This window comes from Musca domestica, unplaced genomic scaffold (genome assembly GCF_030504385.1).
Source record: "Musca domestica strain aabys unplaced genomic scaffold, Musca_domestica.polishedcontigs.V.1.1 13, whole genome shotgun sequence".
Lineage (NCBI taxonomy): Eukaryota > Metazoa > Arthropoda > Insecta > Diptera > Muscidae > Musca > Musca domestica.
Genome location: NW_026712172.1, coordinates 8,961,264 through 8,975,932, shown reverse-complemented (window position 1 = coordinate 8,975,932; position 14,669 = coordinate 8,961,264). Strand labels below are relative to the sequence as shown.

The 14,669-nt window shown below is 36.2% G+C and overlaps 1 protein-coding gene across 12 annotated transcripts in view; it reads left to right on the top strand.

Annotated features, from left to right (window-relative positions):
- The window catches only part of LOC101892137 (amyloid-beta-like protein), a 331,812-nt gene that overhangs the window by 300,671 nt on the left and 16,472 nt on the right, over window positions 1–14,669 (top strand). For 2 of the 12 annotated variants that reach the window (XM_020039921.2, XM_020039916.2), the window contains exons 3-6: window positions 7,525–7,663; window positions 7,976–8,197; window positions 13,099–13,604; window positions 13,678–13,830. In XM_020039921.2, coding sequence (XP_019895480.1) covers window positions 7,525–7,663; window positions 7,976–8,197; window positions 13,099–13,604; window positions 13,678–13,830 — 1,020 coding nt within the window. Of the gene's footprint in view, window positions 1–7,524; window positions 7,664–7,975; window positions 8,198–13,098; window positions 13,617–13,677; window positions 13,831–14,669 lie in introns of all 12 variants that reach the window. The other 10 variants (XM_020039925.2, XM_011297897.3, XM_020039917.2 and 7 more) reach the window with 7 other exon arrangements.

Below are 14,669 nucleotides of genomic sequence, written 5' to 3'. Positions count from 1 at the left end.
TTGCGTTTGACTTTGTTGCAGTTTTTTATCTCACCCTGTATTGTTCAACATTTAGGTATGGAAACCATATAACGATGCCTCCCGAATTTCAACATTTTTAAGTTTTCTACCACAACTTCCAATTAAATTAGATGAAACATTGCCCTTGAGTTTCGTGGTAGGTCTGCTCTAACCCTGCAAAGAATATTCGCAGCAGGTCAACTAATGGATATAGCCCCCACATAACGATACCTCCAGATTTTCATTATTTGGAAGGTTTCTTTTACAATTTCTAACCAAAATATGTGAAACTTGAAAATTGAGAATATCTGTAGGTCTGTTATCTACGTGTAAAAATCGATTCAGGTATACCATTCCCCCCATATAACGAGACCTACCGAATTTTCCTCGTTCCACGTTCCTTTTGATGATCTGATTAGAATCACTTTCTGAGTTGATTTATGCATGTCAGTCCGTCTGTCCGTCCGTCCGTCTGTCCATGTATTCTTGTGAACAAAATGCAGGTCGCATTTATTATCCGATTGAGATGAAATTTTGCAAACAACATTTGTTTGGTCCAAGCACGAACCCTATTGAAATTGGAGATAATCGGTAAAAATTTAGATATAGCTCCCATATATATCTTCGTCCGATTTGTTTTTTATTGTGCACCAACGTGTTATATCAGCCCGAATAGTATGGAATTTTGCACATACAACCAAATTAGGCCTGAAAATAAGTGTGCCAAATTTTATCGAAATCGGTTCAGATATAGCTATAGCTCCCATATATATTGTTCATCCGATTTGTTATTTTTGTCCTCCGCAGCCGTAATATGCACTCTGTAACAATAATATTTGGGGAAAAATATCAAATGCAGCTCAGAAATAACTTTGTTAAATTTTATCGAGATCGGTTCAGATTTGGATATAGCTCCCATATATAACTTCGTCCGATTTACCATTTATTGTGCACCAAACGTCTAATATTTGTCCAAATGGGATGGAATTTGACACATACGACCGAATTTAGTCTAGAAGGTAGTATGCCAAATTTGGTGAAGATCGGTTCAGATATAGTTATAGCTCCCGCATATATTGTTCATCCGATTTATTGTATTTGTTACCCACAGCAGTAATATGCACTCCGTAACAACGATATTCAGGGAAATATATCAAATACAGCTCATATATATATATCATTGCCAAATTTTATCAAGATCGGTTCAGATTTGGATATAGTTCCCATATATATTTTTATCCGATTTCAAATTAATTTCGCACCAAATGGGCAATACAAGTCCGAATTTAAAAGATACAAATGCTTCGGTATATTTAGTCCTTTGAAATTTAAATTATAATTCATCATAGCGTGTATGATTGAATTCTAACATAAAAACGTTTAATTGTTAAGTGGAGCTCAACTAAATTAGCAAAGTGGTGTAGGGTATCATAAAATCGGCCCCGCCCGACTTTAGGACTTTCTTTACTGGTTTTTAGTTTAAAATTGTGCAAAGCGCCTAAAAGTATGCTCAAGATAAATTATTCCACATTTAGTCGCTTTACATATGACTCAAAACTTGACATATACACTATCTTTCATGTTGTCATCCGTCCACAACACTAATAAATTTTCTCCAGAGACTTCGCAAAATCTATACATTTTTGGCTAACGTGACTTCTTTCTTTGGGGCCACATTGAAGATTTGGAACATGTCAGCCGTGTCACCGTTAATTTATTTCAACACCAAAATACCTGCACTTATTAGAAGTCTATTATTTTCTTAATAAGAATAAGTTTAACTCTGATAATCCTTTTAATTATGGTTCTTCATATGACCTCTCATATCCTTTCGAAGACATGTTTGGCATTCCCCCATCTGATATTATGATTTTAAAGAAAAGCCCATAATTCCCATGAAGAATAATGTTTGATTTCATGTCCTCACATTAATTTTTCACAAATTAATTTTCTGATAAAATATTCTCATTATATTTGCAAACCACTTATGTGCTGCTATTTGTAATCATTCATTGAACTGCAAATTTTGAATGCACATATGCACACACACATACTCATACATTTATACCCTTGGCCAATGTTATTAACAAAATCATTTAATCTACTTCTACCAACATACCATTTAGATTACATGTCCTGCACACAATTTCTGTAAATCCATTAGGAAAACCATCCCAAAAGTATGTAATGTCAATACCTAAAAGTATGCAATAATTTTTCAAATTGACAATTGTTCAACATCTTAGCATAGTAGGTAGTAGTCATGCCAGTCAGTCAGTCACTTAGATGTTGGTGCAATGGACTCTAATGAACTAATGCATTAATTTACTAAAATCCAACAAGGCATAGTTCCAATTTCACACACACAAACACCCCCACATAGCTGTATGAGTTCCTCAAGCAAATATTGGCAATTAACATATAAAAACATATAATAATGCACCTCCCAACAACAACAACCAAACTACATTTATTTTCCTGTCATATATTTTGTGGATTTTTAAACAATGTGACTTGGCCTGGTGTGGGCATGGTCTGGCCTGGGCCATGTCGTTGCCAAACACTCTACCCATTTTTGAAAAATCAGAAATCTTCCTACATTTGAGGCTTAATGAAATTACTTTTCGTAGCAAAAATCCCATCTTGTATAAATAACCTAATGAAATTGTAAATGTCTGAAAGCAATCACTTGCCGTATGTACGGGTATGTATCGTATTCGAAACCCTGTTGTAGAAGAGCATGTTGGATTGGATGGTCGTTTACAAAGAAACCAATACAGCCACAACTCTCTTACAAAAGACTTAAATTTTATTAGTCTGAAGTCGATGAATCCAAGACGAAGAGAAAGAAAATGTAATTAACATGAAAATGTTTTGGGCCATAAAATTTGTTCTAAAGTTCAAAGGACACTGCCTTGAAGCTTCTCTCAATGCAGACAGGTAATGTGAACAAGTAGAAGGGTTGTACTACAATTTATATTGAATGATACGGATGGTCGGTTAAATACCAATGACATTAACATTTGATATGGATAATGAATAAAATGGTGTAATCATGTCATGAAGGTAGTTACATTTAGAAAGTCAAATGGAATGGGGACAAAATGGCTGTCATTTATGCTGTGGGGCATGTGTACGATATTTTTTCTAAAACAGAATGGTAAGCAGAAAGAATTTCGGAAAATCCGTACCATATGTGTACGAAAAGTAATAAATATATCTATATTTGTTAAATTTAGTATTGCAATTCAATGTAAGATTGAAAATACATACCATACAGGGTTGCCCATATTCGAAGGACCTTTGGGCCCTTTAGGCCCATTCCAATCGACGAGGCTTGTCCGCAGGCAACATTCTATGCGTCAATTGAATTTTGTACGGGAACAAATGCAAATCAATGCGAATAATCCGTTATAAAGTAGACCGAGCCATGCCCAACGGCTGAGAACGGCGTTCTTGGGATGTTCTTGGGGACCTCTCAACACTGGCTCGTACGGTAGCGATATTCTCGGCCGATCGCCTTGGTCGACTTTTATATGACCTCTTCGGATTAGAAAGAGCCTTACAAGTCGAAAATTTTTCGTATAAACGCTTAATGGTGTTCTTAGAAGGCGCACTTCTCACATTTTTTAATGTTTTAAAGCACGTTGAGTTTTCACAATTGACTTCTTCTGTTGAATGTAAATTTCAGATCGCTCGCGTGGCGTGTATTGGTTCATGGTAAAAATCTGCTTGGACTGATGCTTCAAACGCGGTATGTCATTAAACGAAGCGACATCTCTGTCAAAGTTATGGCGTTGCCAGATGGGTCCGTCGAATATGGGCAACCCTGTACATGATTCAACTGCTGGTAAAAAATATTGAGATAATATTCTGTTTTGAAAATTCATATTTAAAGTTTATGAAAAATATTTTGTACAAAATACATACAGTATTCGGTACTCGAATTCTAGGAATTTGAGGGTGAAATCTTAAAGATCTTTGGTAAATGTCTTCGAAAGTAAGTTTATGTTACAAAACCCTTCCTTCTCTATACATGGGGTAAACACTTTTCATGGGAAGGCTCTCTTTTTTTCTTTCTTTCTCTCTCTCTCTCTCTCTCTCTCATTAAGATGTGTGTTTTTCCATACAGCGTTAGACTGGCCTTTGGCCTCTCTTTCCTATACAGGAGAATTTCGTATCTTTGATTATTTGGGAAAAAACCCCTTTTATTTAAAATGTTAGGACTTTAAAGAAAATCTCTCTTTGGTAAATGTCTTCGAAAGTAAATTAATGTTCCAAAACCCCTCTTTCTCTATACATGGAGTAAACACTTTTCATCGGAAGGCTCTCTTTTTTTTTCTCTCTCTTATTAAGATGTGTGTTTTTCCATACAGCATTAGACTGGCCTTTGGTCTCTCTTTCCTATACAGGAGAATTTCGTATCTTTGATTATTTGGGAAAAAACCCCCTTTATTTAAAATGTTAGGACTTTAAAGGAAATCTCTCTTTGGTAAATGTCTTCGAAAGTAAATTAATGTTCCAAAACCCCTCTTTCTCTATACATGGAGTAAACACTTTTCATCGGAAGGCTCTCTTTTTTTCTCTCTCTTATTAAGATGTGTGTTTTTCCATACAGCATTAGACTGGCCTTTGTGAAAAAATAGTAGTCTCTCTCTCTCTCTCTCTTTCCTATACAGGATAATTTCTTATCTTTGATTATTTGGGAGAGAAAAAACCCCTCTCTTTCAAATATGAAGAATTTAAAGGAAATCTCTCATTCGTATAACAAAAGAGAATAAACCTTATCCAGAAGTCTCTCTTTAGCAGTACGGAGCAAGAAACCCCTTCGTCCGAAGCCTCTCTTTCTCTATATAGGTGTAGAAAGGCATGAGATGTCTCCTTTTCGTTATATACTATAAAGGCCTGTCCTTCCCTGAAATTCTTACCATTTCAAATTCGTCTCATTTTCCATATTTTGGAATCTTGTAACAGAAACTGGTCTTCCCAAAAAAATGAGTTAAAGAAAATAGTTTGTTAAAATTTTCTTCTTTGTTCCATGAAAAAAAAGAAGGTATCGCTGAAAAGGAGCGTATCGACATTACTTAGAAGTCTCTAATTTACTTTGTTAAGAGGTCAGAGTGCCCTCATTCTTCTTTATATAAAACAAGTAAAGAAAGTACTAAAGTCGGGCGGGCCGATTTTATGATACCCTACACCACTTTGCTAATTTAGTTGAGCTCCACATAACGATTAAAGAGTTTTATGGGAGACTAAATATGCCGAAGCATTTGTATCTTTTAAATTCGGACTTGTATTGTCCATTTGGTGCAAAATTAATTTGAAATCAGATAAAGATATATATAGGAGCTATATCCAAATCTGAACCTATTTCGATAAAATTTGTCAAAGATATTTCTGAGCTGTATTTGATATATTTCCCTGAACATCGTTGTTGCGGAGTGCATATTACGGCTGCGGAGGACAGAAATAACAAATAGGATGAACAATATTTATGGGAGCTATAGCTATATCTGAACCGATTTCGATCAAATTTGGCATACTTATTTTCAGGCTTAATTTGGTTGTATGTGCAAAATTCCATACTATTCGGGCTGATATTACACGTTTGGTACACAATAAAAGGCAAATCGGACGAAGGAGGAAAAAATTTTTACGTCAGAACTATCTGTTTTCTCATATAGGGGAAAAAGTGACTATAGGTTTAGCTTCCTATTTTATACCCTCCACCTTGAAAAGGAGGGTATATTAACTTTGTCATTTGCAACATCCCTAAATATTCGTCGTAGTATATACATATTTATGATCAGAATAAAATTCTAAGTTGATTTAACGATGTCCGACTGTCTGTCTGTCCGTCCGTTGAAATCACGATACAGCCCACATTATTTGACGTAGAGCTTCAAAATTTGGCAGAACAATGTCTATTGATTCTAGGATGGTTGGTATTGATGGTACCTCCCGATTTTCGATATTTTGATTATTTTCGCCTCATTTTTCAAAAAAATTGGTATTTGTAGTTCGTAATTTGTAGAACTAGAACCCATAGTTCTGGTGGCGAAACATATTATATATCGGCGTTTTGATGATTTTTGTAACATTTTTCCACGGATTTATCTATTTTGTAGGTCATAAAGGGTTCTAGCTCCGGTGACGAAAGATTATGTGTGTATATTCGCGTTTTTGTATAGCCCCCATATAATGGTACCTCCCGATATTCAGTATTTGGATGATTTTCGCCACATTTTTCCACGAATTTGTTTAATATTTGGTATTTAGAGCTCATAATGGGTTCTAGCTCCGGTGGCAGAACATTGAATATTTAGGGCCACGTTATCTTATAGCGCACATATAACGATACCCACCGATACTTGGTACTTTTATAGTCATATTCACAGTTACCCACGAAACTGTTTCAAATTTGTTTTTTTAAGATGATTTGGTAGATGGCAATCCTTGAAGTATTAAATTGTCCATGGAGGTTCCCGTTTTGGTATGGCCCCAATATAATGGGCTCACCCACTTTTTTTATTTTTTCGAAAAGTTTAACGGTTTTACCGGTCTTACTGGTTTTTGTGCTTTAAAGTGGAACACATTTGAATTCAAATACTTTTATATAAAAAAATTTTCTTTACCCAATGGTGTATGGTATTAAATGTTCGGCCCGGCCAAAACTTAATGTTTTTTTACTTGTTTTAATTTAAAATAACACTCTCCATAATCTTAAACTTAAATATTTTCGTAGCAAAAATTTTATTTCAGATATTCAAATATTTGAAGTAAGCTTTCGCCTAACTGCCAATCTCAGATAAGAAAATGGTGCCTTTGAAAAAAAAAAACAAAAACATTTTTTCAATATTTAAATTGGCATTTTTTTTTTTTTGTTTTTGTTTCAAATCGATCACAAAGCCCATACAAGTATTGTTATTGCTTTTCCCATTACAAAGAAAACAAAAACGCAGAAACAAAAAATCTGCATAAACCTCTGACAGTCCAAAATCCAAACTCAATTTAGTTGGGCTTTTGTTGTTGAACGAATGAAACTCTGTAAACAATGCATGGCCAGCCATCAGTCGGGCTAGTCTGTTAGGAGCCATCATTTTTCGCTGTTGAATGTTGCCAAAGAAAGAAAGAACCCCCCCCAAAAAAAATATGCAATACATTGCAGCTAGATTTTTGGTACAAACTAAAAACTCTGTCCAAAAATCCCATGCGAGCAGAGGCACCTCATGGTCAGTTGCACTGCAGTGGATGTGTTCGACAGACATATTCAATTTTTTTTTTAGGGCTACATAATAACAACCTGCGAGACTATGCATGGAAATCGATTTGTTCCGCTCCATTTACAACTAAAGCGTCCGTCCGACCGCCCGTCCTAATACATGCAAACATATTGGCAGTGCTGTTATTTAGCGCCCCATGCTATGCAGCAAAATTTTTCCAAAAATAAACACATCACCAGCATCCATACTCTCTCTCACTCACCAATGTTTTTGTTCTCTTTTTGTTTCTACTCCATTGCAGGCTTATCCCAACAGAGATATCACCAATATTGTGGAGTCATCACACTATCAGAAAATTGGCGGCTGGTGTCGTCAGGGAGCTTTGAATGCCAACAAGTGCAAGGGAGCCCATCGTTGGATTAAGCCATTCCGTTGCTTGGGTAAGTCCAATTCATTGTGAATGTTACATTGTTGTGTTAGGAGGGGCTACATGCATACATACATATATCTGGGATTTGTGCGTGTGCGTGTGTGTGTGTGTGCCTTTGGACATTGTTCATTAAAAGAGAATTATTGAATGCCTGGCATGGTGGTATGCCCTGTGTCCCCAGACTGGCATTATTAAAACAAATCGAATCAGAGAATAAATGGCAAAAAAAAAAAAATCAAAGCCTATCCCCACCTGCCCGTCGAACAATGTAAGTGATTTGTTTACGATTTGATGTTTATATGGGTGTGTGTATTACTTTCAGAAGGACCCTTCCAATCGGATGCACTCTTGGTACCCGAAGGTTGCCTCTTCGATCACATCCACAATGCCTCACGCTGCTGGCCCTTCGTTAGGTGGAATCAAACCGGCGCTGCCGCCTGCCAAGAACGTGGCATGCAAATGCGTAGCTTCGCCATGTTGCTACCCTGTGGCATCTCCCTGTTTTCGGGTGTTGAATTTGTGTGCTGTCCCAAACATTTCAAAAGTGAGTAGAAACCAATATGCCATGTCCAAGAACAAGTAAATAATGCCATCATTTCCCCCCTTGCCATATATAAACTCGGCTTCTCCTGTGTATCCTCTGTATTGTACATGAATGTATTTGCTAGCTTTATGTGGAAGCATCATTCATTAGAAGTTGTGAAAACCTCCAAATGATCAATTGTTGGTTTAAACAAGTTAACAAAATGAAAAGTTTTAAATTAAGGAAAAAATGCGAACATTTTTTAACTGCAATGTTCCTGTATAGAAAATGTGATCAACTAGAATGTGGAAAGACTTCCCAAATATCCTTCCAATAATAGGAACCTTTCTAAAATCTGAAGCTAATGGAATGAAATATGGGCACGTAATCTAAAGCCCATTTTTCTTCCTCAAAACTAGAAAAATAGATTTTCAGTTAGAGAAACTCCCTAGTTTAAATTACCTGAAATATTACCCCCAATATTTCAAATTTTTCCTTTCTTATCTTCCTCATACCAAGATTTGGAAACCCATGTAAAAAATCAGCTTTTTTAGAAATATTTTTGATCTCATAAAGTGTCGAAGTTTACCTTTTCTTAGATCCCGTAAAAACGATATTACCTGAATTATAGAATGTTAAAAGACTCCATAAGAAAGGTGGAAAAATTGATTTTCATTTAGAGAAAAGCTGAAAAGGGTCTGGTACCCCCTCGTATCTATATTGAGAAGAAAGAAACATTTATGAAAACGAACTTTTTTGTAGAAATATTTGTGGTCTCATAAATAAAACAATCTTTGTTAGCACATTCTTTTCCAATTTTGAAATTCGTCTCTCTCTCTGTTGCCATACGGGAAAAGAAACCCCTTCGTTCGAGGTCTCTCTATCTCTATATAGGTGTAGATACTCGTGGTTTTTTCGTTACAGGCTATAAAGCCTGTGCTTCCCTGAAATTCTTACAATTTCTAATTTCCCTCCTCTCTGAAAAAGCGAGATTTAAGAGCTCAGAGTGGCCTCATTCTTCTTTTTAAAGCAAAACATGAGATAATCCAAGTAAGGTCCCTATTTTATCCTAAAGAGAAAGGAAGATTGTTCTTGGTTTCAGTTGAAAGAGGAAAAATTATTTACGTCTGAACTTCCTCTTTCCTTTTAAAAATAGCAATATTTGTTAGCGCATTCTTTACAGTTTCGAAATTCGCCTTTGTCAAAGTTTGCCTTTCTATTCGTGATATGTCTCTTCTTCGAGTACTTTTATCCTTATGTACGAAAAAGGAATAATTGCCAGAAATGTCCCTTCTATAAAAATTGAGTTCCTAATTGCAGAGATAACAGATTTTGGGTTCATGATTCTTTTTTTCTGGTGGGAGGAGTTTCTCAAAAATGTTTAAGTATTAGCTTTTTATATGTAGTACCACAATGACTTTCTTATGAAAGGACAAAAGATTTGCATTATAACTAATTTTTTACTATATAGGGAAATCCCTTCGAAGCCTCGTTTCTATACATATAAGAAAACAAGTAAAAAAGCAGTAAGTTCGGCCGGGCCGAACTTTAAATACCCTCCACCATACGGAACAAATTTGGAAAATTTCAAAAAAAAAAAAAAAAAAATCCGTTAAAAATTCTGTTAAAATCTGAAAAATACCGAATATAGCCGATATATCGGGGTCTATAAGACGTGGACCTACATAGGCATTGTTTGTCATAAGCCATTACCATATTCAAATTCAAAACTTGAAATAAACGGAAAATAGTGTAGCTAATGTCATAAAAATACCGTATATAGGGAGCTATACGTCATATCGGAGCTATACGAAGACGTGAACCTGCAAAGACAATTTTCTGCCACAGGCTGTAGCATCCATTACGAACTTCAAATACGACATCTCTCACAATTTCGGTGAGAATTGTACCTAAAATCATCAAAATACCAAATATAGGAAGGTACTGACATATGGGGCCTATACGAAGACCTGGATCTGCACAGACAATTTTCTGTCACAGACTGTAGTTCCCATTACGAACTCTAAATACGTAATTTGAAACTACTCCGGTGAATAATGTCGCTAAAATCATTAAAATACCGAATATGGGGGGGTGTTACCGTTATATGGGCCCTATACGAAGATGTGGACCTGCACAGACAATTTTCTGCCTTAGGCTGCAGTATCCATTTCGAACTTCAAATACCAAATTTGAAACAATTCCGGTGAATAATGTCGCTAAAATCATCAAAATACCGAATATCGGGAGGTACCGTTTTAGGGAGGCTATATCAAAACCAACTTAAACTGCCTACTGGCAAAATAAATATGTGTGCAAAATTTTAGCCTTCTATCTCAATTCTTTCGAAAGAAAGTATGTTTACAACAGACAGCCGGACAGACAGACGGACGGACATCGCTTAATCGACTTAGAATTTTACGCTGGTCAAGAATATATATACTTTGTTGTGTCTGAAATGAGTAATTCGAGGAGTTACAAACGGAATGACAAATTTAATATATGGTGGAGGTCATAATATATAAAAAAATAATCGGAACTGATATATGTATTGTGTGTACGTGCTTCTTATACTCCCTTTGTATTCAGAACACTGACTTTGAATTAGTAATGTTCATTTATGTAGAATCGATGAAACCACAAATTATATCGACATTTTCTTTCCAACAACATTCCAACATTTTTAAAAATCCAACTCTGAATTCAATAGCGCAAAATTAAAAATCTAAAAAATGTATCGATATAACGAATATTTTGATTTGGTACGATATTTCGATAAAAGGACAAAAAACCTCTCTTTGATGATTCACTTCAGGACCAAAATAATCCACGTGTTGTTGTCTCTAATATTGTCGAAGACGCTTTATTCCTAAAATATAAAGATTTAGCCATAATCTGAAATTATCAAAAAAATGTAAAAGCGGGGGAATGTGCCTGTTTACATAGATAACTTTGCAAAACGCCGATATACGTATCCTCCATTTTAAACTCTACTTTTATAAAATTCTGCATTGTTGCTGAAATAATCTTTTTGTTATCGAACGAACGTTTGTGTGGAGTTCGAAGTCCAACCAGAATAGACATCCATAGGTTTTGGTGCAGCCATCATCATCATCATCAAACTTTCAACTCCAAATTTTGCATCATTTTAGAGTTTAGTGAACATATTTCACTAAACGCCTTCAGCGTCTTTCTGGGGAGAAATACAGGGTGAGAAAAAAACTGTAACAAAGTCAAACGCCATAATTTTTATATACTTTTTTAATTTTATTGAATAAATTTAAAAAAATGTCGGAAATAGCTTCAAATTTTGGAATAAGTTCAGATTTTTTTGGAATTGATCACCTTTGGCACGAATTATGGCCTTCAAATGGTCAATGAAACCGTCACACGCTGCTGTCCTTTTGGAATGTCCAAGGTCTGCGGCCAAAGTGTTTGTATACCCAAGGCTTTAATACACCCTCCAGAATATTTTCTCTATAATACTCGGCATTTATTCTGTGTCGATTAATACGAGTGGAGAGCGACCATCGGCTGTTATGGCGGCCCACACCATCACCATGACCGGCGCTTGCGCATGAGTTCTGGTGGCCAACCGAAGGTGCACCTCTTTGGCAAGTAAACATGATCATTTTGTCTGCTTACAAACTGCTGGGCACCGAATGTTTTCTCATCGGAGAAAACCGAATTCCGCAGCTCACCTCTTTCGGCCAAGCGAAGCAACCAACTCTTTAGCTCTTTTGAGTCCACATTTTGGAATTTCGATGGCTTTATCCCGAGCTCATTTTTCAATATTTGGGGAATGGAATATTGCAATATGTTCAGCTCACGAGCCATTTTTCGGCCACTGCGACGCAGGTTTCGGTCAAGTCGCTTCTTTACTTTTCAAATCATTTCTGCTGATTTTACTGTTTTCTTCCGTCCACCTCCTTGACGTCGGTGACGAGCTGGAGTGCTCTAACGATAGGCACTTGTGGTCTTCCAGCCAAATATAAAGAAATCACGCTATCACGCTTGAATTCCATCACGAATAACTTTTTTTCTGGAAAATTCTCTCCGACATGCGTTTGTACGCTTGTAAACAATATATTAAGCTGTAACTGGAAAAATTTTAACTGCTGTCGGACGAGTGGCAGTTTTTTCATCTCACCTTGTACACTTTAAAAAATAGCGTTTCATTTAAGTTTAAGGATTATTGAGCGCGCCTAAAAGTCTGCAACAAAAGTGTTCATTTTAAATTGTTAAAAGATCACTTTATATATGACTCTAACATAATGTGGAACTTGGTCTTGAAACCCCCATCTTCAGTACTAAAACCATGTTTTTCCTCTATAGAGAACACAATCTGAAGGATCTAAAAAATTTAAAGGGAAAATAATCCATTTTACTTCTATCTCACTTCTTATCTACTTTCTTACCTTTCTTCATTTTTCTTCTACTCACTTTTTATAAAGCCAAACCTATTCAGCCCATAATCCTATATTTTCCAAATGCCACTTTCGTTTAACTCTTCTATCGACTATTTTCAAAATCTATTTTCAATTATTTTATTCTACGTTAAGCACATTTTATCCAAGCACCTTTTCGAACTTTGTTTCACAATTCGAGACTATGACATCTTCTTTTCTCTCATTTATTTTAACACTCTTATAAGAAAGGTCAGTATTTTTCGTTGATCGACCGAGATCTTCCAGAATTACAACCTTTTGTTACCGACGGTTTGAGAGAAACCTTAATTTGTATTGAGCTACCCAACATTCTCTACAGATTCAGAATTGCTTCTTCTGAGATGTGCTTGATCCCAACTCACAGAGAGGGGTCACATGGACTTCTTGCTGCCTTTTAGTCCTCCATACATACAATTGAATCCATTTCACTTTTTCTAACATATGGGTTTACTTTATTCGGATTTTTATTTCCAGCCGATGAAATTCGTGTAAAGAAAACCGATTTGCCTGTTATGCCACCCGTGGAAATGCCCAATCCCATGACTGATGATCTCGATGATATCAGCAGTGATGACAATGATTCCAACTACTCGAAGGATACCGCCGACGATATCGAAGACGAAGATGATGAGGATGATTTGTTGGCCGATGATGAGGAAGATGAAATGGCTGCCGATGATGCTACTGCCACTGGCGATGATGTCAATGCTGAATACGATTCGGGTGAGGATAATTACGAAGAGGATCCCGTTGATACGACATACGATCAACAAGGTAGCTCAAGTGGTGCCAAACCATCGAACAAACCCACAAATTCGAAGGATATGGAAAAGGCCGGTGGATCGATGTTAGATGGCAAGAATAGCGGCGGCGGCAACAACAACAACGGTGATCTGCCAATGCCACCCACAACCGGCCAACCCACACCCGATCCCTATTTCACCCACTTCGATCCACACTATGAACACCAGAGCTACAAAGTAAGTCAAAAAGTAAGTGTTTTCACATGCTTAGGCATCTTATTTATCAAAACCAAATAAATTCTAAAAAAAGGAAGCCCAACAGCGCCTCGAGGAATCGCACCGTGAAAAGGTGACCCGTGTGATGAAGGACTGGTCCGATTTGGAGGAGAAATATCAGGATATGCGTTTGGCCGATCCCAAGGCTGCCCAGAGTTTCAAGCAGAGAATGACAGCTCGTTTCCAGGTAGGTGGAGAAGAATTTCGCAGCGCTCAATTTTCTTTGGTTCATTTTAAGTTGCACTCATCCCTCCAACTCTCTCTCTCTCTCAATCTTAATCTATCTCTCTCCTAGTACATTTTGTATATTTTCTCTTCGTCTTTGGCTTATTTGGTTTTTGTTTCATGTTAATAACTTTTCTCATTCGTTGTTAATCAATTTCAGTTCGATTAAGTTTTCCATTAGCTTTTTCCCTCCTTCTCGTGTCATTCATTTTCATTATCCTTGGATTTTGAGTTCTTCTCTTTTTTTTTTTTTTGTTTGCCTCCCTCCCGGTTTCAACTCTATTTCAATTTTGCTGTTAGCTATTGTCATTTCTTATTTCCATTAGAATATCCTTATTCCTATCCTCCTTATTATCATTATAATCATAATTATTGTTCTTGCTATTGTTGCTGTTGTTGTTGTTATTGCTTATTCATTGGTTGTTTTTGTTTTTCTTTAGTTTAGTTTGTAGTTGTGCATAATAATGGGAGCGAAAGAATCATCAGATATGACGCTTTTTGTTTGTAGTATGGTGATATACAAATACATACACACATATACACATACTCGTACACACACACACACTCACTCACACGTCCATACGCATAAACATAAATTCATAATCATTTTAGATAATACCTAATGAACAGCTGCAAATAAGGCTCTATAAATTGGCTAGTAATCAGATTGTTAATAAATTTCTTAGAAAGCTTTATCGCCTTTTTCTACTAAAACTCAGACGTAAATATAAACACACACACACACATACATACATACATACTCGTATACATATTTATGAATACATATCCACTGTCAGAAAA